The following is a 25024-nucleotide window of genomic DNA, read 5'->3' on the forward strand; positions in this document are numbered from 1 at the left end:
TCAATTTGAAGAAAGATGTTCAACAACAGGTTGAAACTGAGTGGAAAACATGGTCATTGTGGATGTTATTTCAAAGCCTAACAAGGAAATGGACAACGCTTCCTAAGGTGATGATTCGTTCTAAACACCCAAACACATATTAGAGCTGACACAGATCCATAGGCTTATACTATATACATTGCATTCGGAGATTATTCAGACCCCTTCCCTTTTGGGGAGCGCTTGGCAAACTGAGCTTGGACGGAATGTCCACTGTCGAGCAGCGAGAGGCTGCTTGCTCCTCAAACAGTGGTTGATGTGTGGAGTGAAGTAAGTAGCCGAACAAACAGGCAGGGAAGCTGCCTCCATTCGATATTCCAGTGTATAGGCAGATGAAATGTATTTTTCCCCCTGACCCTGTTCCTGCCCTTTGATAATGGTTCATTCTAAATCGAAACAAATGTAGCGTATTAGTAAAGATAATATGAAATTGAGAATAGTCTGATGGGTGATAATATGATCACTTGATTAGAGAACAGTGTGTGCAGCCTGAGGCAAGGAACAGAGCTCAAGTGACTCAAATCATCAGAAGCCTATCATGCAGCCCATATATATATTTTGATTTATAAGACATTCTAAGGTTTGTATCATTATTAACAACTGAAGTTGCCAAATAACTCTAAATCTAATGTTGCCTATAGGACTTGTTTCAAAGGACCACTTTTATGTTCAACCTAGCCTTCGTATGTGCACTTACTCCAAAATGGGAAAAATACCCTTTCTACTTCATTCAGCTAAGTGAAATTGTATTCCTCTTACTGTAAAATCATGTGATATAAAATAATGGCACGGCATTTAGGAGCATATCTTGGTCTGCTAAATGAACAAGCCTACAGCCTATGGCATGGAGCACAGCCACATAACATACGGTAGGCAAACTCACATTCTGTTCTCCTGAAAAACATTTCTTCATATCTACCTAAAATAGAGAATGGATTTATTGTCATGGTGTATATTACATGTATTTATTTAACTTGTTCAAATATAGACGTTCCGAAGGTGTGCATCAGCAGCTTGTTTGTTCATTTACGGTCAATTACCGCGGGACCGGCAGTCTTTTGCATGTCAATAACCGTCACAGCACTAAACAAGGCAGTCGTAGTATTGCTATTGGTGTCACATAGCGACGTACAATATGCATTGAGGTCAAGCCGTGCCAATTCTAAACAACGTTGGTCCAATGTAATTGAATCCCTATTCTACCTCTCACCTACAGTGTGCCTACTACCCCAACTCATGTGTGTTTAATATTCTAATCATGCAAGGAGTAAACCGCTGTGGATGAATATTGAGGCAGTTGGTTTTTGATGTCTGGTCGAGTCAGTATTCATGTCTGCTGGCTACAGCGGTGGCGTGTCTTAGCGTAATGGGACGTTACCGAAGCGCTGTCACTGTAACATATCAGAAGACACGGAGAGGAGCTGCCTTGAACAGGGTCAAAGGCTCAGAACAGATCCAGGGTCACGCACGCTTGCTGTGCACTGAGTACAAATCAGCTCATCACATGTGAGTTTATGCACGCACGCACGCACGCACGCACACACACACACACACACACACACACACACACACACACACACACACACACACACACACACACACACACACACACACACACACACACACACACACACACACACGTGGCATACATACCCTCCCCCTGTCTGTCTGACTAAGATGCATTATTCATATCGAGCCAGGGTGCTGGGGTATGAGTGACAATGAGATGTAGGGGGCTTATTAAACATGGGCATCCGTGTGGGTGGCCTTGGAGAGATTAGATACTCTGATTAATGGTGTCTTTCACAGATGTGAAACATGCAGCCACCAATGACAGCCTGTTGAATAGGAACCCCTGTACTGTTCACGTGGCAGAACAATGACCGCCTGTTGAATAGGAACCCCTGTACTGTTCACGTGGCAGAACAATGACCGCCTGTTGAATAGGAACCCCTGTACTGTTCATGTGGCAGAACAATGGCAGCCTGTTGAATAGGAACCCCTGTACTGTTCATGTGGCAGAACAATGACAGCCTGTTGAATAGGAACCCCTGTACTGTTCATGTGGCAGAACAATGACAGCCTGTTTAATAGGAACCCCTGTACTGTTCATGTGGCAGAACAATGACTGCCTGTTGAATAGGAACCCTGTACTGTTCATGTGGTAGAACAATGACTGCCTGTTTAATAGGAACCCCTGTACTGTTCATGTGGCAGAACAATGAGAGCCTGTTGAATAGGAACCCCTGTACTGTTCATGTGGCAGAACAATGACAGCCTGTTGAATAGGAACCCCTGTACTGTTCATGTGGCAGAACAATGACCGCCTGTTGAATAGGAACCCCTGTACTGTTCATGTGGCAGAACAATGACAGCCTGTTGAATAGGAACCCCTGTACTGTTCATGTGGCAGAACAATGAGAGCCTGTTGAATAGGAACCCCTGTACTGTTCATGTGGCAGAACAATGACAGCCTGTTGAATAGGAACCCCTGTACTGTTCATGTGGCAGAACAATGACAGCCTGTTGAATAGGAACCCCTGTACTGTTCATGTGGCAGAACAATGACTGCCTGTTTAATAGGAACCCCTGTACTGTTCATGTGGCAGAACAATGACAGGTTGTTGAATAGGAACCCTGTACTGTTCATGTGGCAGAACAATGACAGGTTGTTGAATTGGAACCCCTGTACTGTTCATGTGGCAGAACAATCACAGGTTGTTGAATAGGAACCCCTGTACTGTTCATGTGGCAGAACAATGACAGGTTGTTGAATAGGAACCCCTGTACTGTTCATGTGGCAGAACAATGACAGGTTGTTGAATAGGAACCCCTGTACTGTTCATGTGGCAGAACAATGACAGCCTGTTGAATAGGAACCCCTGTACTGTTCATGTGGCAGAACAATGACCGCCTGTTGAATAGGAACCCCTGTACTGTTCATGTGGCAGAACAATGACAGCCTGTTGAATAGGAACCCCTGTACTGTTCATGTGGCAGAACAATGACAGCCTGTTGAATAGGAACCCCTGTACTGTTCATGTGGCAGAACAATGACAGCCTGTTGAATAGGAACCCCTGTACTGTTCATGTGGCAGAACAATGACAGCCTGTTGAATAGGAACCCCTGTACTGTTCATGTGGCAGAACAATGACAGGTTGTTGAATAGGAACCCCTGTACTGTTCATGTGGCAGAACAATGAGAGGTTGATGAATAGGAACCCCTGTACTGTTCATGTGGCAGAACAATGAGAGGTTGATGAATAGGAACCCCTGTACTGTTCATGTGGCAGAACAATGACAGCCTGTTGAATAGGAACCCCTGTACTGTTCATGTGGCAGAACAATGACAGGTTGTTGAATAGGAAGCCCTGTACTGTTCATGTGGCAGAACAATGACAGCCTGTTGAATAGGAACCCCTGTACTGTTCATGTGGCAGAACAATGAGAGGTTGATGAATAGGAACCCCTGTACTGTTCATGTGGCAGAACAATGACAGCCTGTTGAATAGGAACCCCTGTACTGTTCATGTGGCAGAACAATGACAGGTTGTTGAATAGGAACCCCTGTACTGTTCATGTGGCAGAACAATGACAGCCTGTTGAATAGGAACCCCTGTACTGTTCATGTGGCAGAACAATGACAGGTTGTTGAATAGGAACCCCTGTACTGTTCATGTGGCAGAACAATGACAGCCTGTTGAATAGGAACCCCTGTACTGTTCATGTGGCAGAACAATGACCGCCTGTTGAATAGGAGGAACCCCTGTACTGTTCATGTGGCAGAACAATGACAGCCTGTTGAATAGGAACCCCTGTACTGTTCATGTGGCAGAACAATGAGAGGTTGATGAATAGGAACCCCTGTACTGTTCATGTGGCAGAACAATCACAGCCTGTTGAATAGGAACCCCTGTACTGTTCATGTGGCAGAACAATGACAGCCTGTTGAATAGGAACCCCTGTACTGTTCATGTGGCAGAACAATGACAGCCTGTTGAATAGGAACCCCTGTACTGTTCATGTGGCAGAACAATGACAGCCTGTTGAATAGGAACCCCTGTACTGTTCATGTGGCAGAACAATGACAGCCTGTTGAATAGGAACCCCTGTACTGTTCATGTGGCAGAACAATGACAGGTTGTTGAATAGGAACCCCTGTACTGTTCATGTGGCAGAACAATGAGAGGTTGATGAATAGGAACCCCTGTACTGTTCATGTGGCAGAACAATGAGAGGTTGATGAATAGGAACCCCTGTACTGTTCATGTGGCAGAACAATGACAGCCTGTTGAATATGAACCCCTGTACTGTTCATGTGGCAGAGAAATGACAGCCTGTTGAATAGGAAGCCCTGTACTGTTCATGTGGCAGAACAATGACAGCCTGTTGAATAGGAACCCCTGTACTGTTCATGTGGCAGAACAATGAGAGGTTGATGAATAGGAACCCCTGTACTGTTCATGTGGCAGAACAATGACAGCCTGTTGAATAGGAACCCCTGTACTGTTCATGTGGCAGAACAATGACAGGTTGTTGAATAGGAACCCCTGTACTGTTCATGTGGCAGAACAATGACAGCCTGTTGAATAGGAACCCCTGTACTGTTCATGTGACAGAACAATGACCGCCTGTTGAATAGGAACCCCTGTACTGTTCATGTGGCAGAACAATGACAGCCTGTTGAATAGGAACCCCTGTACTGTTCATGTGGCAGAACAATGACAGGTTGTTGAATAGGAACCCCTGTACTGTTCATGTGGCAGAACAATGACAGCCTGTTGAATAGGAACCCCTGTACTGTTCATGTGGCAGAACAATGACCGCCTGTTGAATAGGAGGAACCCCTGTACTGTTCATGTGGCAGAACAATGACAGCCTGTTGAATAGGAACCCCTGTACTGTTCATGTGGCAGAACAATGAGAGGTTGATGAATAGGAACCCCTGTACTGTTCATGTGGCAGAACAATGACTGCCTGTTGAATAGGAACCCCTGTACTGTTCATGTGGCAGAACAATGACAGGTTGTTGAATAGGAACCCTTGTACTGTTCATGTGGCAGAACAATGACAGCCTGTTGAATAGGAACCCCTGTACTGTTCATGTGGCAGAACAATGACAGCCTGTTGAATAGGAACCCCTGTACTGTTCATGTGGCAGAACAATGACAGCCTGTTGAATAGGAACCCCTGTACTGTTCATGTGGCAGAACAATGACAGGTTGTTGAATAGGAACCCCTGTACTGTTCATGTGGCAGAACAATGACAGGTTGTTGAATAGGAACCCCTGTACTGTTCATGTGGCAGAACAATGACAGGTTGTTGAATAGGAACCCCTGTACTGTTCATGTGGCAGAACAATGACAGGTTGTTGAATAGGAACCCACTGTACTGTTCATGTGGCAGAACAATGACAGGTTGTTGAATAGGAACCCCTGTACTGTTCATGTGGCAGAACAATGACAGCCTGTTGAATAGGAACCCCTGTACTGTTCATGTGGCAGAACAATGACAGCCTGTTGAATAGGAACCCCTGTACTGTTCATGTGGCAGAACAATGACAGGTTGTTGAATAGGAACCCCTGTACTGTTCATGTGGCAGAACAATGACAGGTTGTTGAATAGGAACCCCTGTACTGTTCATGTGGCAGAACAATGACAGGTTGTTGAATAGGAACCCCTGTACTGTTCATGTGGCAGAACAATGACAGGTTGTTGAATAGGAACCCCTGTACTGTTCATGTGGCAGAACAATGACAGGTTGTTGAATAGGAACCCACTGTACTGTTCATGTGGCAGAACAATGACAGCCTGTTGAATAGGAACCCCTGTACTGTTCATGTGGCAGAACAATGACTGCCTGTTGAATAGGAACCCCTGTACTGTTCATGTGGCAGAACAATGACAGCCTGTTGAATAGGAACCCCTGTACTGTTCATGTGGCAGAACAATGACAGCCTGTTGAATAGGAACCCCTGTACTGTTCATGTGGCAGAACAATGACTGCCTGTTGAATAGGAACCCCTGTACTGTTCATGAGGCAGAACAATGACAGGTTGTTGAATAGGAACCCTGTACTGTTCATGTGGCAGAACAATGACAGCCTGTTGAATAGGAACCCCTGTACTGTTCATGTGGCAGAACAATGACAGGTTGTTGAATAGGAACCCCTGTACTGTTCATGTGGCAGAACAATGACAGCATGTTGAATAGGAACCCCTGTACTGTTCATGTGGCAGAACAATGACAGCCTGTTGAATAGGAACCCCTGTACTGTTCATGTGGCAGAACAATGACAGGTTGTTGAATAGGAACCCCTGTACTGTTCATGTGGCAGAACAATGACAGCCTGTTGAATAGGAACCCTGTACTGTTCATGTGGCAGAACAATGACAGGTTGTTGAATAGGAACCCCTGTACTGTTCATGTGGCAGAACAATGACAGCCTGTTGAATAGGAACCCCTGTACTGTTCATGTGGCAGAACAATGACAGCCTGTTGAATAGGAACCCCTGTACTGTTCATGTGGCAGAACAATGACAGGTTGTTGAATAGGAACCCCTGTACTGTTCATGTGGCAGAACAATGACTGCCTGTTGAATAGGAACCCCTGTACTGTTCATGTGGCAGAACAATGACAGGTTGTTGAATAGGAACCCCTGTACTGTTCATGTGGCAGAACAATGACAGCCTGTTGAATAGGAACCCCTGTACTGTTCATGTGGCAGAACAATGACAGCCTGTTGAATAGGAACCCCTGTACTGTTCATGTGGCAGAACAATGACAGCCTGTTGAATAGGAACCCCTGTACTGTTCATGTGGCAGAACAATGACAGGTTGTTGAATAGGAACCCCTGTACTGTTCATGTGGCAGAACAATGACAGGTTGTTGAATAGGAACCCCTGTACTGTTCATGTGGCAGAACAATGACAGGTTGTTGAATAGGAACCCCTGTACTGTTCATGTGGCAGAACAATGACAGCCTGTTGAATAGGAACCCCTGTACTGTTCATGTGGCAGAACAATGACTGCCTGTTGAATAGGAACCCCTGTACTGTTCATGTGGCAGAACAATGACAGGTTGTTGAATAGGAACCCCTGTACTGTTCATGTGGCAGAACAATGACAGCCTGTTGAATAGGAACCCCTGTACTGTTCATGTGGCAGAACAATGACAGCCTGTTGAATAGGAACCCCTGTACTGTTCATGTGGCAGAACAATGACAGCCTGTTGAATAGGAACCCCTGTACTGTTCATGTGGCAGAACAATGACAGGTTGTTGAATAGGAACCCCTGTACTGTTCATGTGGCAGAACAATGACAGGTTGTTGAATAGGAACCCCTGTACTGTTCATGTGGCAGAACAATGACAGGTTGTTGAATAGGAACCCCTGTACTGTTCATGTGGCAGAACAATGACAGGTTGTTGAATAGGAACCCCTGTACTGTTCATGTGGCAGAACAATGACAGGTTGTTGAATAGGAACCCCTGTACTGTTCATGTGGCAGAACAATGACTGCCTGTTGAATAGGAACCCCTGTACTGTTCATGTGGCAGAACAATGACAGGTTGTTGAATAGGAACCCCTGTACTGTTCATGTGGCAGAACAATGACAGCCTGTTGAATAGGAACCCCTGTACTGTTCATGTGGCAGAACAATGACAGCCTGTTGAATAGGAACCCCTGTACTGTTCATGTGGCAGAACAATGACAGCCTGTTGAATAGGAACCCCTGTACTGTTCATGTGGCAGAACAATGACAGGTTGTTGAATAGGAACCCTGTACTGTTCATGTGGCAGAACAATGACAGGTTGTTGAATAGGAACCCCTGTACTGTTCATGTGGCAGAACAATGACAGGTTGTTGAATAGGAACCCCTGTACTGTTCATGTGGCAGAACAATGACAGCCTGTTGAATAGGAACCCCTGTACTGTTCATGTGGCAGAACAATGACAGCCTGTTGAATAGGAACCCCTGTACTGTTCATGTGGCAGAACAATGACAGGTTGTTGAATAGGAACCCCTGTACTGTTCATGTGGCAGAACAATGACAGCCTGTTGAATAGGAACCCCTGTACTGTTCATGTGGCAGAACAATGACAGCCTGTTGAATAGGAACCCCTGTACTGTTCATGTGGCAGAACAATGACAGCCTGTTGAATAGGAACCCCTGTACTGTTCATGTGGCAGAACAATGACAGCCTGTTGAATAGGAACCCCTGTACTGTTCATGTGGCAGAACAATGACAGGTTGTTGAATAGGAACCCCTGTACTGTTCATGTGGCAGAACAATGACAGGTTGTTGAATAGGAACCCCTGTACTGTTCATGTGGCAGAACAATGACAGGTTGTTGAATAGGAACCCCTGTACTGTTCATGTGGCAGAACAATGACAGGTTGTTGAATAGGAACCCACTGTACTGTTCATGTGGCAGAACAATGACAGCCTGTTGAATAGGAACCCCTGTACTGTTCATGTGGCAGAACAATGACAGCCTGTTGAATAGGAACCCCTGTACTGTTCATGTGGCAGAACAATGACAGCCTGTTGAATAGGAACCCCTGTACTGTTCATGTGGCAGAACAATGACAGGTTGTTGAATAGGAACCCCTGTACTGTTCATGTGGCAGAACAATGACAGGTTGTTGAATAGGAACCCCTGTACTGTTCATGTGGCAGAACAATGACAGGTTGTTGAATAGGAACCCCTGTACTGTTCATGTGGCAGAACAATGACAGGTTGTTGAATAGGAACCCCTGTACTGTTCATGTGGCAGAACAATGACAGGTTGTTGAATAGGAACCCCTGTACTGTTCATGTGGCAGAACAATGACAGGTTGTTGAATAGGAACCCTGTACTGTTCATGTGGCAGAACAATGACAGCCTGTTGAATAGGAACCCTGTACTGTTCATGTGGCAGAACAATGACAGCCTGTTGAATAGGAACCCCTGTACTGTTCATGTGGCAGAACAATGACAGCCTGTTGAATAGGAACCCTGTACTGTTCATGTGGCAGAACAATGACAGCCTGTTGAATAGGAACCCCTGTACTGTTCATGTGGCAGAACAATGACAGCCTGTTGAATAGGAACCCTGTACTGTTCATGAGGCAGAACAATGACAGGTTGTTGAATAGGAACCCTGTACTGTTCATGTGGCAGAACAATGACAGCCTGTTGAATAGGAACCCCTGTACTGTTCATGTGGCAGAACAATGACAGGTTGTTGAATAGGAACCCTGTACTGTTCATGTGGCAGAACAATGACAGCCTGTTGAATAGGAACCCCTGTACTGTTCATGTGGCAGAACAATGACAGCCTGTTGAATAGGAACCCCTGTACTGTTCATGTGGCAGAACAATGACAGGTTGTTGAATAGGAACCCCTGTACTGTTCATGTGGCAGAACAATGACTGCCTGTTGAATAGGAACCCCTGTACTGTTCATGTGGCAGAACAATGACAGGTTGTTGAATAGGAACCCCTGTACTGTTCATGTGGCAGAACAATGACAGCCTGTTGAATAGGAACCCCTGTACTGTTCATGTGGCAGAACAATGACAGCCTGTTGAATAGGAACCCCTGTACTGTTCATGTGGCAGAACAATGACAGCCTGTTGAATAGGAACCCCTGTACTGTTCATGTGGCAGAACAATGACAGCCTGTTGAATAGGAACCCCTGTACTGTTCATGTGGCAGAACAATGACAGCCTGTTGAATAGGAACCCCTGTACTGTTCATGTGGCAGAACAATGACAGCCTGTTGAATAGGAACCCCTGTACTGTTCATGTGGCAGAACAATGACAGGTTGTTGAATAGGAACCCCTGTACTGTTCATGTGGCAGAACAATGACAGGTTGTTGAATAGGAACCCCTGTACTGTTCATGTGGCAGAACAATGACAGGTTGTTGAATAGGAACCCCTGTACTGTTCATGTGGCAGAACAATGACAGCCTGTTGAATAGGAACCCCTGTACTGTTCATGTGGCAGAACAATGACAGCCTGTTGAATAGGAACCCCTGTACTGTTCATGTGGCAGAACAATGACAGGTTGTTGAATAGGAACCCCTGTACTGTTCATGTGGCAGAACAATGACAGCCTGTTGAATAGGAACCCCTGTACTGTTCATGTGGCAGAACAATGACAGCCTGTTGAATAGGAACCCCTGTACTGTTCATGTGGCAGAACAATGACAGCCTGTTGAATAGGAACCCCTGTACTGTTCATGTGGCAGAACAATGACAGCCTGTTGAATAGGAACCCCTGTACTGTTCATGTGGCAGAACAATGACAGTTGTTGAATAGGAACCCCTGTACTGTTCATGTGGCAGAACAATGACAGGTTGTTGAATAGGAACCCCTGTACTGTTCATGTGGCAGAACAATGACAGGTTGTTGAATAGGAACCCCTGTACTGTTCATGTGGCAGAACAATGACAGGTTGTTGAATAGGAACCCCTGTACTGTTCATGTGGCAGAACAATGACAGCCTGTTGAATAGGAACCCCTGTACTGTTCATGTGGCAGAACAATGACAGCCTGTTGAATAGGAACCCCTGTACTGTTCATGTGGCAGAACAATGACAGCCTGTTGAATAGGAACCCCTGTTCTGTTCATGTGGCAGAACAATGACAGGTTGTTGAATAGGAACCCCTGTACTGTTCATGTGGCAGAACAATGACAGGTTGTTGAATAGGAACCCCTGTACTGTTCATGTGGCAGAACAATGACAGGTTGTTGAATAGGAACCCCTGTACTGTTCATGTGGCAGAACAATGACAGGTTGTTGAATAGGAACCCCTGTACTGTTCATGTGGCAGAACAATGACAGGTTGTTGAATAGGAACCCCTGTACTGTTCATGTGGCAGAACAATGACAGGTTGTTGAATAGGAACCCCTGTACTGTTCATGTGGCAGAACAATGACAGCCTGTTGAATAGGAACCCCTGTACTGTTCATGTGGCAGAACAATGACTGCCTGTTGAATAGGAACCCCTGTACTGTTCATGTGGCAGAACAATGACAGCCTGTTGAATAGGAACCCCTGTACTGTTCATGTGGCAGAACAATGACAGCCTGTTGAATAGGAACCCCTGTACTGTTCATGTGGCAGAACAATGACTGCCTGTTGAATAGGAACCCCTGTACTGTTCATGAGGCAGAACAATGACAGGTTGTTGAATAGGAACCCCTGTACTGTTCATGTGGCAGAACAATGACAGCCTGTTGAATAGGAACCCCTGTACTGTTCATGTGGCAGAACAATGACAGGTTGTTGAATAGGAACCCCTGTACTGTTCATGTGGCAGAACAATGACAGCCTGTTGAATAGGAACCCCTGTACTGTTCATGTGGCAGAACAATGACAGCCTGTTGAATAGGAACCCCTGTACTGTTCATGTGGCAGAACAATGACAGGTTGTTGAATAGGAACCCCTGTACTGTTCATGTGGCAGAACAATGACAGCCTGTTGAATAGGAACCCCTGTACTGTTCATGTGGCAGAACAATGACAGGTTGTTGAATAGGAACCCCTGTACTGTTCATGTGGCAGAACAATGACAGCCTGTTGAATAGGAACCCCTGTACTGTTCATGTGGCAGAACAATGACAGCCTGTTGAATAGGAACCCCTGTACTGTTCATGTGGCAGAACAATGACAGCCTGTTGAATAGGAACCCCTGTACTGTTCATGTGGCAGAACAATGACAGCCTGTTGAATAGGAACCCCTGTACTGTTCATGTGGCAGAACAATGACAGCCTGTTGAATAGGAACCCCTGTACTGTTCATGTTGCAGAACAATGACAGGATGTTGAATAGGAACCCCTGTACTGTTCATGTGGCAGAACAATGACAAGTTGTTGAATAGGAACCCCTGTACTGTTCATGTGGCAGAACAATGACAGGTTGTTGAATAGGAACCCTGTACTGTTCATGTGGCAGAACAATGACAGGTTGTTGAATAGGAACCCCTGTACTGTTCATGTGGCAGAACAATGACAGGTTGTTGAATAGGAACCCACTGTACTGTTCATGTGGCAGAACAATGACAGCCTGTTGAATAGGAACCCCTGTACTGTTCATGTGGCAGAACAATGACAGCCTGTTGAATAGGAACCCCTGTACTGTTCATGTGGCAGAACAATGACAGCCTGTTGAATAGGAACCCCTGTACTGTTCATGTGGCAGAACAATGACAGGTTGTTGAATAGGAACCCTGTACTGTTCATGTGGCAGAACAATGACAGGTTGTTGAATAGGAACCCCTGTACTGTTCATGTGGCAGAACAATGACAGGTTGTTGAATAGGAACCCCTGTACTGTTCATGTGGCAGAACAATGACAGGTTGTTGAATAGGAACCCCTGTACTGTTCATGTGGCAGAACAATGACAGGTTGTTGAATAGGAACCCCTGTACTGTTCATGTGGCAGAACAATGACAGGTTGTTGAATAGGAACCCTGTACTGTTCATGTGGCAGAACAATGACAGCCTGTTGAATAGGAACCCCTGTACTGTTCATGTGGCAGAACAATGACTGCCTGTTGAATAGGAACCCCTGTACTGTTCATGTGGCAGAACAATGACAGCCTGTTGAATAGGAACCCCTGTACTGTTCATGTGGCAGAACAATGACAGCCTGTTGAATAGGAACCCCTGTACTGTTCATGTGGCAGAACAATGACTGCCTGTTGAATAGGAACCCCTGTACTGTTCATGAGGCAGAACAATGACAGGTTGTTGAATAGGAACCCCTGTACTGTTCATGTGGCAGAACAATGACAGCCTGTTGAATAGGAACCCTGTACTGTTCATGTGGCAGAACAATGACAGGTTGTTGAATAGGAACCCTGTACTGTTCATGTGGCAGAACAATGACAGCCTGTTGAATAGGAACCCCTGTACTGTTCATGTGGCAGAACAATGACTGCCTGTTGAATAGGAACCCTGTACTGTTCATGTGGCAGAACAATGACAGGTTGTTGAATAGGAACCCCTGTACTGTTCATGTGGCAGAACAATGACTGCCTGTTGAATAGGAACCCCTGTACTGTTCATGTGGCAGAACAATGACAGGTTGTTGAATAGGAACCCCTGTACTGTTCATGTGGCAGAACAATGACAGCCTGTTGAATAGGAACCCCTGTACTGTTCATGTGGCAGAACAATGACAGCCTGTTGAATAGGAACCCCTGTACTGTTCATGTGGCAGAACAATGACAGCCTGTTGAATAGGAACCCCTGTACTGTTCATGTGGCAGAACAATGACAGGTTGTTGAATAGGAACCCCTGTACTGTTCATGTGGCAGAACAATGACAGGTTGTTGAATAGGAACCCCTGTACTGTTCATGTGGCAGAACAATGACAGGATGTTGAATAGGAACCCCTGTACTGTTCATGTGGCAGAACAATGACAGCCTGTTGAATAGGAACCCCTATACTGTTCATGTGGCAGAACAATGACAGCCTGTTGAATAGGAACCCCTGTACTGTTCATGTGGCAGAACAATGACAGCCTGTTGAATAGGAACCCCTGTACTGTTCATGTGGCAGAACAATGAGAGGTTGATGAATAGGAACCCCTGTACTGTTCATGTGGCAGAACAATGAGAGGTTGATGAATAGGAACCCCTGTACTGTTCATGTGGCAGAACAATGACAGCCTGTTGAATAGGAACCCCTGTACTGTTCATGTGGCAGAACAATGACAGGTTGTTGAATAGGAAGCCCTGTACTGTTCATGTGGCAGAACAATGACAGCCTGTTGAATAGGAACCCCTGTACTGTTCATGTGGCAGAACAATGAGAGGTTGATGAATAGGAACCCCTGTACTGTTCATGTGGCAGAACAATGACAGCCTGTTGAATAGGAACCCCTGTACTGTTCATGTGGCAGAACAATGACAGGTTGTTGAATAGGAACCCCTGTACTGTTCATGTGGCAGAACAATGACAGCCTGTTGAATAGGAACCCCTGTACTGTTCATGTGACAGAACAATGACCGCCTGTTGAATAGGAACCCCTGTACTGTTCATGTGGCAGAACAATGACAGCCTGTTGAATAGGAACCCCTGTACTGTTCATGTGGCAGAACAATGACAGGTTGTTGAATAGGAAACCCTGTACTGTTCATGTGGCAGAACAATGACAGCCTGTTGAATAGGAACCCCTGTACTGTTCATGTGGCAGAACAATGACCGCCTGTTGAATAGGAGGAACCCCTGTACTGTTCATGTGGCAGAACAATGACAGCCTGTTGAATAGGAACCCCTGTACTGTTCATGTGGCAGAACAATGAGAGGTTGATGAATAGGAACCCCTGTACTGTTCATGTGGCAGAACAATGACTGCCTGTTGAATAGGAACCCCTGTACTGTTCATGTGGCAGAACAATGACAGGTTGTTGAATAGGAACCCCTGTACTGTTCATGTGGCAGAACAATGACAGCCTGTTGAATAGGAACCCTGTACTGTTCATGTGGCAGAACAATGACAGCCTGTTGAATAGGAACCCCTGTACTGTTCATGTGGCAGAACAATGACAGGTTGTTGAATAGGAACCCCTGTACTGTTCATGTGGCAGAACAATGACAGGTTGTTGAATAGGAACCCCTGTACTGTTCATGTGGCAGAACAATGACAGGTTGTTGAATAGGAACCCCTGTACTGTTCATGTGGCAGAACAATGACAGGTTGTTGAATAGGAACCCCTGTACTGTTCATGTGGCAGAACAATGACAGCCTGTTGAATAGGAACCCATGTACTGTTCATGTGGCAGAACAATGACAGCCTGTTGAATAGGAACCCTGTACTGTTCATGTGGCAGAACAATGACAGCCTGTTGAATAGGAACCCCTGTACTGTTCATGTGGCAGAACAATGACAGGTTGTTGAATAGGAACCCTGTACTGTTCATGTGGCAGAACAATGACAGGTTGTTGAATAGGAACCCCTGTACTGTTCATGTGGCAGAACAATGACAGGTTGTTGAATAGGAACCCCTGTACTGTTCATGTGGCAGAACAATGACAGGTTGTTGAATAGGAACCCTGTACTGTTCATGTGGCAGAACAATGACAGGTTGTTGAATAGGAACCCCTGTACTGTTCATGTGGCAGAACAATGACAGCCTGTTGAATAGGAACCCCTGTACTGTTCATGTGGCAGAACAATGACAGCCTGTTGAATAGGAACCCCTGTACTGTTCATGTGGCAGAACAATGACAGCCTGTTGAATAGGAACCCTGTACTGTTCATGTGGCAGAACAATGACAGCCTGTTGAATAGGAACCCCTGTACTGTTCATGAGGCAGAACAATGACAGGTTGTTGAATAGGAACCCCTGTACTGTTCATGTGGCAGAACAATGACAGCCTGTTGAATAGGAACCCCTGTACTGTTCATGTGGCAGAACAATGACAGGTTGTTGAATAGGAACCCTGTACTGTTCATGTGGCAGAACAATGACAGCCTGTTGAATAGGAACCCCTGTACTGTTCATGTGGCAGAACAATGACAGCCTGTTGAATAGGAACCCCTGTACTGTTCATGTGGCAGAACAATGACAGGTTGTTGAATAGGAACCCTGTACTGTTCATGTGGCAGAACAATGACAGCCTGTTGAATAGGAACCCCTGTACTGTTCATGTGGCAGAACAATGACAGCCTGTTGAATAGGAACCCCTGTACTGTTCATGTGGCAGAACAATGACAGCCTGTTGAATAGGAACCCCTGTACTGTTCATGTGGCAGAACAATGACAGCCTGTTGAATAGGAACCCCTGTACTGTTCATGTGGCAGAACAATGACAGGTTGTTGAATAGGAACCCTGTACTGTTCATGTGGCAGAACAATGACAGCCTGTTGAATAGGAACCCTGTACTGTTCATGTGGCAGAACAATGACAGGTTGTTGAATAGGAACCCCTGTACTGTTCATGTGGCAGAACAATGACAGCCTGTTGAATAGGAACCCCTGTACTGTTCATGTGGCAGAACAATGACAGCCTGTTGAATAGGAACCCTGTACTGTTCATGTGGCAGAACAATGACAGGTTGTTGAATAGGAACCCTGTACTGTTCATGTGGCAGAACAATGACAGATTGTTGAATAGGAACCCCTGTACTGTTCATGTGGCAGAACAATGACAGGTTGTTGAATAGGAACCCCTGTACTGTTCATGTGGCAGAACAATGACAGGTTGTTGAATAGGAACCCTGTACTGTTCATGTGGCAGAACAATGACAGGTTGTTGAATAGGAACCCCTGTACTGTTCATGTGGCAGAACAATGACAGCCTGTTGAATAGGAACCCCTGTACTGTTCATGTGGCAGAACAATGACAGCCTGTTGAATAGGAACCCCTGTACTGTTCATGTGGCAGAACAATGACAGCCTGTTGAATAGGAACCCCTGTACTGTTCATGTGGCAGAACAATGACAGGTTGTTGAATAGGAACCCCTGTACTGTTCATGTGGCAGAACAATGACAGGTTGTTGAATAGGAACCCCTGTACTGTTCATGTGGCAGAACAATGACAGGTTGTTGAATAGGAACCCCTGTACTGTTCATGTGGCAGAACAATGACAGGTTGTTGAATAGGAACCCCCTGTACTGTTCATGTGGCAGAACAATGACAGCCTGTTGAATAGGAACCCCTGTACTGTTCATGTGGCAGAACAATGACAGGTTGTTGAATAGGAACCCCTGTACTGTTCATGTGGCAGAACAATGACAGCCTGTTGAATAGGAACCCCTGTACTGTTCATGTGGCAGAACAATGACAGGTTGTTGAATAGGAACCCCTGTACTGTTCATGTGGCAGAACAATGACAGCCTGTTGAATAGGAACCCCTGTACTGTTCATGTGGCAGAACAATGACAGGTTGTTGAATAGGAACCCCTGTACTGTTCATGTGGCAGAACAATGACAGCCTGTTGAATAGGAACCCCTGTACTGTTCATGTGGCAGAACAATGACAGCCTGTTGAATAGGAACCCCTGTACTGTTCATGTGGCAGAACAATGACAGCCTGTTGAATAGGAACCCCTGTACTGTTCATGTGGCAAAACAATGACAGGTTGTTGAATAGGAACCCACTGTACTGTTCATGTGGCAGAACAATGACAGCCTGTTGAATAGGAACCCCTGTACTGTTCATGTGGCAGAACAATGACAGCAGCAGTTACAATACCAAGGTGTACCAAGAAATATTGCCACTTGTAGTGGAAAATACTGGGTTTGTACAAGTGGCTCACTGTTGTGTCTTCTCTCTCATAATAGTGTACGTACTTCACAAGTCTGTGCATTTGAATGTCACACTGCGTTTTAAAGTTGTAATCTGAGGCGGTGAAACTGCCACGTCATTGCCAGTGCGATAGAACAGCAGAGTACTATGTTGTTTATTTGTTTGCAGAGTACTATGATGTTTATTTGTTTATTTGTTTGTGACCGGTGGCGCTGTGGATCTCAGCTTTGAAAGGATAGTTCACCCAAATGACAAAATTACTTATTGGTTACCTTACCCTATATGCAGTCTATGGACAGGGCCTGACAGCAATTCATGCTTTGGTTTTGTTTAACTGGCCACTGTTTCAAATGCTAACTTTTTAGCATTTGGGGCACAAATCCAATTCATAAGTTAACATTTGAAAAAGTGCAAGGGAAAACAAAACCAAAGCATGTATTGGGGTCATACCTTGTCCATAGACTGCTTACAGGGTAAGGACACCAACATGTGATTTAGTCATGTGGGTGAACTATGCCTTTAATGTCATGTATATACTCCGGTGTATAGGGAGTAGGGATACTTCATCCTTGGTTTGTCGACAGTGTCTTTGCCTCGTTGCTCCTGTATGATTAGATCTACACACCCAGAACACATTCTCTATCTAGATCTATTTGATAAAGATGTGTGGTCTAGGCTAGCACTCTCTCTCGGGAACCAGATCACAGAAGGAAATCAGTAAGAGGGGACTTTTGAGGTTTTCTCTGATGGTGTTGAAACACGGGTTGTACGTACACACAGGGTTTGTTGGTGGCAGGACAATGCAATGGTTTCCAGTGACCGATATTCATGTTTTGCAAAGTTAACTTAACCCTATTCCCACAAGGCATATGCTACATAAGGTTTCTTTATTATAGATAACTGCGTGCTTCTACATATGTGCAGGCCTTTTGGTTTCCCCAAAGTCCCTAAAGACTTAATTAGTTTACTTTTCACCGTGATAATCTTTCAAGCATGAAACCGAATTGAGAAACTCGCTCTCATTTTAATATCAGTGCCCCCAAGCTGCCTTCCGTCTCTCGCTCTCTCATCCATCCATTTCCCTCTCTCCCCATCTCACTTGCCTGATTTCCTTCTGTCAACTATAGTTTCCTGGAACTAGTATAAAAAAAAAACACAAACTAAGTTGGTCTGAAGTCAATTCCACTATCAACGATAATCGCCTTTTTCCTCTCAACCCATAATGCAATAGCAGTGGGCGCTTCAGCTTTTCCACTTACTTCATGTCCAGTGCAAATCTCTTATCTCCCTAATTACGCAACACTGATTAAGAAACGAAAGCATATGATCCACCACTGCAGTCCAGTGTCCAATCTGGGTATTCATGATTGTAATAAAATGCAAATGTCGGGTAAACTCTAGTATAATTTGTCAACGTGGTGGATTATTTGAGAGGGTCCCCTAGCTGTCATAACAACAGAAAACACGAGGCCCCGGCACTGATCCCAGGACTGGGTTAATGAAAATGAAGGCGTCCTTTCTGCCACAACAGTTAACAGGGAAGCTCTCCAACAGGGATCGAGTGTCAGCTGGCCAGGCAGGTAGGTACAGTAAGCCTAAGGACAAGGTATCACAAGGGACTGTGAGGATAGGACGGACTCCCAGAGGGTTTCAGGGATTGCTTAGGAATTGCATGTGTGGTGACAAAAATGCTCTCTTCCCCCCTTTTACCACGTCTCTCTGACAGGGCAAAATCCAGTTTCAGAGCTTTGCTCTGTAAAGTGGATCAGCAAGGCTTTGGGTGGAGTGCTGTGGTAACAGCAGGTAGATAGAATGTGGTTGTTTACAAATGGCATTAGTTCCACAATTGTACATGTAAATTGTGCTTTGAGGACAATCCGTGGGTGCATTTCTCGCTTGTTTCTTTCATGCTTATTTCTCAAGGTCAATTAATAATTTATATTCATTTTTGTGAGTGGCAGACAATATGTTGTTCTAATCATTTTTCAAAGTGTGAATATTTTTAACAGTCTGTTTCCCATGTCCACCCATGGTTTCTGTTTCTCAGAGTCCCGGTCCTCTCGTGAAAATTATCAGGTCCTCTTAGTGAGGGGGGACAGGAGGCTACAGAGGCGTAAGTGACATTTTGGGCGAGTTTCACAGCAGTTGCGTGGTCACTCTGGCAGCGTCGGCGCCGGCAACAGATTAGTGTCCAATCAGAGTGGATTTGATGTTTCCTGACAGCACATGAGACAGCAGTGAGATCTGTATTCTTTTCAATTACCCGCCTGCCTGCCTTCCCCCTCCCTGAGGGATACTAGCGGTGTGGCGTGAATCTCCTCTTGCTCAATGAACGAGACCCAGCCGGCCCTGCAACTCATTGACAACCCAATCAAGTGATCAGTCCAAGGTAAGTGTCCCGGGCAACAGATGTGGATGAAGGTGTGCCCCCTCGTAAATGGGCATAATAATCAGAGATATGTTTTATCTGGTTCACGTGACGTCACGATGGGCAGTGGAATTAATCAGGCTTTATATAGACGGTAATCCCTCATAGCAATCGCCAGAGCGACTAAAATGTCCCAGAGTAGGGGAAGGATAAAACCCTACTGGATTATTACAAGCCCCTGCCTACGACCCTCTCCCATCCCACTCCCTCTAATATTCCCTCCTTTCCAGTTTTTTCCTCCTCTCACCGCGTCGGGTAGCCTACACAGTTGGTGGCCAGCCCAAGCACGGACCCTGTCATTGTGGTTCAGTGGAGTAGCTGCTGCTGCCTTTGCAACATTTGCACAGTGTGTGTGTGTGTGTGTGTGTGTGGTGTCCTCTATCCCTTCTCACCACCAGCAATAATATTTCCAGAGATAAATTATTCAAGGATTGCCTGTCAAGGGGGAGCCACCTGATAGCAAGGACCTCAGGGAAGCCAAAAACCTTACAGCTGGATATCAGGTGAAACGATACACCCCACTGCTTCATCTCCTCCTCCTCCGTCCTCCTTCCTTCATTTCCACTCTTGATGTAAAGTGTAACTGAACACTTGAAAGAAAACACCAACTACTCCTGCTTGTTTTTTTTCCTCTGTAAAGCTGTCTTCTGTTTTTCTCTCTCCAATGCTCGTCACCAGCAAGCAGTTGAATATCGGTCGCTCCCACAGTTGGGACACCCTGGGGGGGAATGAGGGGCAGTGGTCCGGGGGAGAAAGCGTTTACGACCACCAAGGCAGGATTGCGGGCCGACGCAACTCGCTGTCTTACAGGGGAGACAGAGGAGGTTACTACGAGCCACCCCCTGGGGTGCGTCCTCCTGACCTGGATCTGAAACGAGACCCCTATTCCTACCAGGACTCTCTGTACAGCCAGCAGGGCTACGCTGCTGATCCCCGCGAAATTAGAAAGGGCTCAGTCTCTGAGCTAAACCACTACGACCGTCCAACCATGGCTCATAGTCACCAAGGACCCGTCGTCTCCCAGGAATATTATCCCCATGACCCTGCTATGGCTCCCCGACCACCGGAGGATCCCCGGAGCTTCTACCGGGTGGAGCAGCAGCCACAGCCTCACCTGCTCAACAGATCCCCGTCCCACTATGGGATGAACCCAGTGGGACGGTTGCCATGGGACCAGGGACAGGGAGGGAGGCCCGGACCTCCGGGTCCTCCATCGGCTTCTCCTCTTCCTCCTCCCCCTCCTCCGCCAACTGCCCATGGCATGAACCAGGTTTACAGTCAGCCTGCAGCTGTAGCTGCCGCTGCCAAGATGATGCCAGATGGCCAGCGCTCTCCTGCTCACTATGGGATGGAACAACCATCTTCGCCTCGGTACGCATCTGAGCCACCCCCACTAGCTGGACAGAAGGTCTACACCGACATCAACGGCCATCCCCTGGACCATCGGCAGCAGCAACCCGCAGCCACCTGCCTGGTGGTGGATCCTAACACGCAGGGGCTGGATGGGAGCATGCAACAGCGAGGTATGATGATGAGGCAGGATTGCACCTCGCCCTACGGAGTACAACAACAGCCTCCACAGACCAACATGCAGGTCTACAACACCAACCCTCCTCTCACCGCTCCTGCCCCTCTTCCTCCCTCACCAGCCCCTGTAGCCCTCCCCCTTCCACCTCCCACAGCCCCCCAGACGCCTGCAGACCCAAAGAGGAACGCCGACCCAGAGTTCCTGGCTCTGCTTCGCAATGAGGGTCTCTCGGAGAGTACCATCTCCTCACTCATCCAGCAGGGCTTTGACACAACCGGCATGCTGGCAGTCATGGAAGAGAATGACGTGCGCTCTGTGGCTCCCAACTTAGGGCAGGCGCGTGTGCTGTCGCGGGTAGCCATCAGTGTCAAGAGGCCCTTGGAGCCTACACCCACGTCCCAGCAACAGGCCCCCATGCGGGGCCGCTCCAACAGTTTCAGCCACCGCTCTGACATGTACCTCCAACAGCAGCAGCAGCACCAACATCATCAGCAGGCCATGGCAATGGGCATGGATCCACGGCTGATGCCACCACAGACCCCTGGTGTCATGCAGACTATCTCCCCTGCGATGGCTGAGGCCATGGCCAGGAGGCCCAACAGCGCTCCCTCTCAGCACCTCCTAGAAACCACCCAGGGCTACCCAGGACCTCGTACCCCGGGGCCCTACAGTGGTGCCATGGTCCCTGTCCAGTCCCGGCCCGTGTCTGCATACTCCCAACACCCAGGTGTCCCTATGCATCCGGGCATGCAGATGATGGCTACCATGCCCCAGCACCAGCAGATGTCAGGGGCTGCAATGCAAGCCATGCAACAACAGCAGATGCCAGTGTCCATGCCTGCCCTGCCGCCACCTCAGCAGGCCCCGAAGGCGTACTCCACCAACTACACAGTGCCCATGGAGCTGATGAAGCGGGACCGCAGCCTGCAACCCATGTCGCCCATGCACAGCCCCCACCTCAGCCCTCAGATGATGCGCAAGGCTGGGGGCACCCCGTCTGATGGCGCCATGATGCCCGTGGGTACCACCATGCAGAGCCAGAGTGCTATGGCCGCCAACCAGAAGCTTAGCCGCCGTACCGGCCCACCTGTCATCGTCTCCACCATGGCATCACCAGATACAAGTAAAGCACACTTTTATCCCTTCTGCATTCCCTCCTCTTCCTTCGCTCCCCTAGTCTCTTGGCTGTAGTGCATTCATTGGTTACTAAAGGAGCCATTCTTCAGTGCATTCTTGTTGCAGTTATTGCGTTTTCTCTATTTGAAATGAGGGATTTGGTTATATAACCATTCACTCTGTACTGTAGCTAAGACAACAATTAGGTATTGTGGTTTTTCAACACGATTCATTCTTTTATACCCTTTCTTGTCAGGATAGCCTTGACATGTGGATAACCCCTTTCTCAAATTATAGTTGAATATGTGAGGCTACGACACTGCTCACTTTATGACAGCTATTTGGCATGAATCGAATCCAGGATACTGTTTTGCAGTGCTCTTAAACCAAGAGCTGAAAAGGGCCATTTATCTGGTTCCCACTCAACGTTCAAGTGTTGTAGATACTTTTCCTGTGGATTGAGATGAATTGATGTCTTTGCTGCTTTCACATCATTTTAGTCTGTTGGCTGTATGCAGCTCAGCTTGTTGCTAACCTGTGTATTGCATTGACAATGGATAAGCATCTCAACTTGATGTTTCATATAAAGGCTACCCTATTTTATGTGAATGGCTTTAGTTTTATCCATATATATATTTTTTTTTTGGGGGGGGGGTGACTGGCTTTAACCCATGCCCTAGTTAACCATAGTCAGCTGTTGTGATCCTAAAATGTCAGAGTCCCTGTTGAAAAGCTCTGAGAGTACCTTCCTTTTTCTGAGTGATGTGTTTTAGACTCTCGCGTGTCAACTGTAAGCCATCCTTCCACACTTTACGACTCTTGCCGTCATCTGTATTGTTTCATGCTAGTATTTGTCACACGCAATGGTTTTGATGACCAAGGTGGAGTGTGGGAGTGGGGTAAGGACTGGGTGATGTGGTACGGTGTGTGCTGTCGTCAGCAGCAACGCTGCTTTTAAAGCATAAACATTCCACGTCAGTAGCTGTCTTTGTCCAACCAATCTGGGTGGGCAGTATTTCATGGTCACTGTTAAACGTAGGAGAATTGGAGCCATGAGTTTATGCGTGTATGTGTGGTGTGTGTCTGTCTGTCTGTCTGTGTGAGTGAGTTTTTGCTTAGGAGCTGTATTCCCTTCACCTCATCCGAAAGGCATTTGGAGCTTGTCCACACAGTGCAAGGGCAAACTCGTTAAATCTGCCATAATCTACTGGGCTGGTGGGTTGGTGGGTTGGTGGGCTGGTGGGTTGGTGGGCTGGTGGGTTGTGTAAGAGTGGTCTCAGTTTATAGCATCATCCTGCTTATAGTTTTATTTCAGCAAAAATCTCTCTGCAATGTAGAGGAGACCCGTAATGGCAACACACCCCCTCTCCCCCCGTCCCCTACTGTAGTAAACATGACGGTCTTGTTGCATGGTAATGAGATGCATTGGAGTAGCCTGGCGCAGTAGGTTGGGTGTTGTGTTGCGTACACTTTGATCTGTTCAGGTGCAGCAATGACCATTGTAGGGAATGATAAGGAATTATGTGGAAAATGTTCAAATGAACTACATTGTTAAATGTATCTCTCTCTCTAATAATGTTGGTGATACAGAAATGTGGAAGATGTGTGAAATTTCTAGCATAGGCTATGATTTCAACAAGTGTGATTCATCATCAAAGTTGTTTGATTAAAAATGCATATGAAGAGAGCTGCTGTGAGCTACGCCTGCTTTATTTCTACCGGTTGGTTGGCGTCCTAGCTGTGCTACTGAAATCAACTGAATGTGCCGATCAACAATTGTGTCTTTTCTCTGAGTGACTGTAATGAGAAGCGAGAGGGTTTAATCCTGTAGATCCTCCTTTTACAACACTGCTAAGCCACAGATTCACTCAGTTCTCTCTGGACTAGGCTGGCATCCATGGATTCCCCCAGTTCTGGAGCCATGGGCTCTGACAGCTCCACTACAGATTGGGAACAAATGGATTATTGAAAGCTGTCTAGTCTCAGGAAAAAGTATGGTGCTTCTTCTGTTTATGTCAAAAGGACCCCTTCTGTTTAGCTAGCTTTCTTTGCTGTAAAAATCTGCAGCCATGACACTAGCTCAAGTTAAACACGCTCAGCACAACAAATTTATGTGCATGAGGCTGACATTTGTTGCTTTGGTAATTTCATCTGTTAATGGACGGCCTGCAAATCCTCTCTGAAAGCATATTCCTTAATTGTGTGTTGCTAGGCAACGGGGGTTTTGGTCGTAATCACAGAAAGATTACCTTCTCGTTTAGGGAGCGGAGGAAAGGTTTCACTGGAGTGGGGACATTTGCATTTAATGGCACTTTCTTGAAAAAAGGGTGCTTGAGCTAATGCTGTAGCTCAGTTGGTAGAGCAAGGCTCTTGCAATGTCAGGGTTGTGGGTTCAAATCAAATCCAATTTTATTTGTCACATACACATGGTTAGCAGATGTTAATGCGAGTGTAGCGAAATGCTTGTGCTTCTAGTTCCGACAATGCAGTAATAACCAACGAATAATCTAACCTCGCTGCTCTGCCTTCTTCACAATGCTGTCTGTGTGGGTGGACCAATTGAGGTTGTCCGTGATGTGTACGCCGAGGAACTTAAAACTTACTACCCTCTCCACTACTGTCCCGTCGATGTGGAT

At 46.5% G+C, this 25024-nt stretch overlaps 1 protein-coding gene across 6 annotated transcripts in view; it reads left to right on the forward strand.

The window, feature by feature from the left end:
- The window catches only part of LOC118369749 (C-terminal-binding protein 2), a 110798-nt gene that overhangs the window by 45975 nt on the left and 39799 nt on the right, over positions 1–25024 (forward strand). For 3 of the 6 annotated variants that reach the window (XR_008095109.1, XM_052498617.1, XM_052498616.1), the window contains exon 1: positions 20394–22395. The exons of 1 other annotated variant lie outside the window; for it this stretch is intronic. Coding sequence is in view for 4 of the 5 variants with exons in the window: in XM_052498617.1 (XP_052354577.1) it covers positions 20409–22395 (1987 nt within the window). In the remaining variant the exon portion in view is untranslated. Of the gene's footprint in view, positions 1–18755; positions 18897–20370; positions 22396–25024 lie in introns of those variants that run through there. 2 more of the 6 variants (XM_052498619.1, XM_052498618.1) reach the window with 2 other exon arrangements.

The sequence above is a fragment of the Oncorhynchus keta genome, chromosome 36, assembly GCF_023373465.1.
Source record: "Oncorhynchus keta strain PuntledgeMale-10-30-2019 chromosome 36, Oket_V2, whole genome shotgun sequence".
NCBI classification, from domain to species: domain Eukaryota; kingdom Metazoa; phylum Chordata; class Actinopteri; order Salmoniformes; family Salmonidae; genus Oncorhynchus; species Oncorhynchus keta.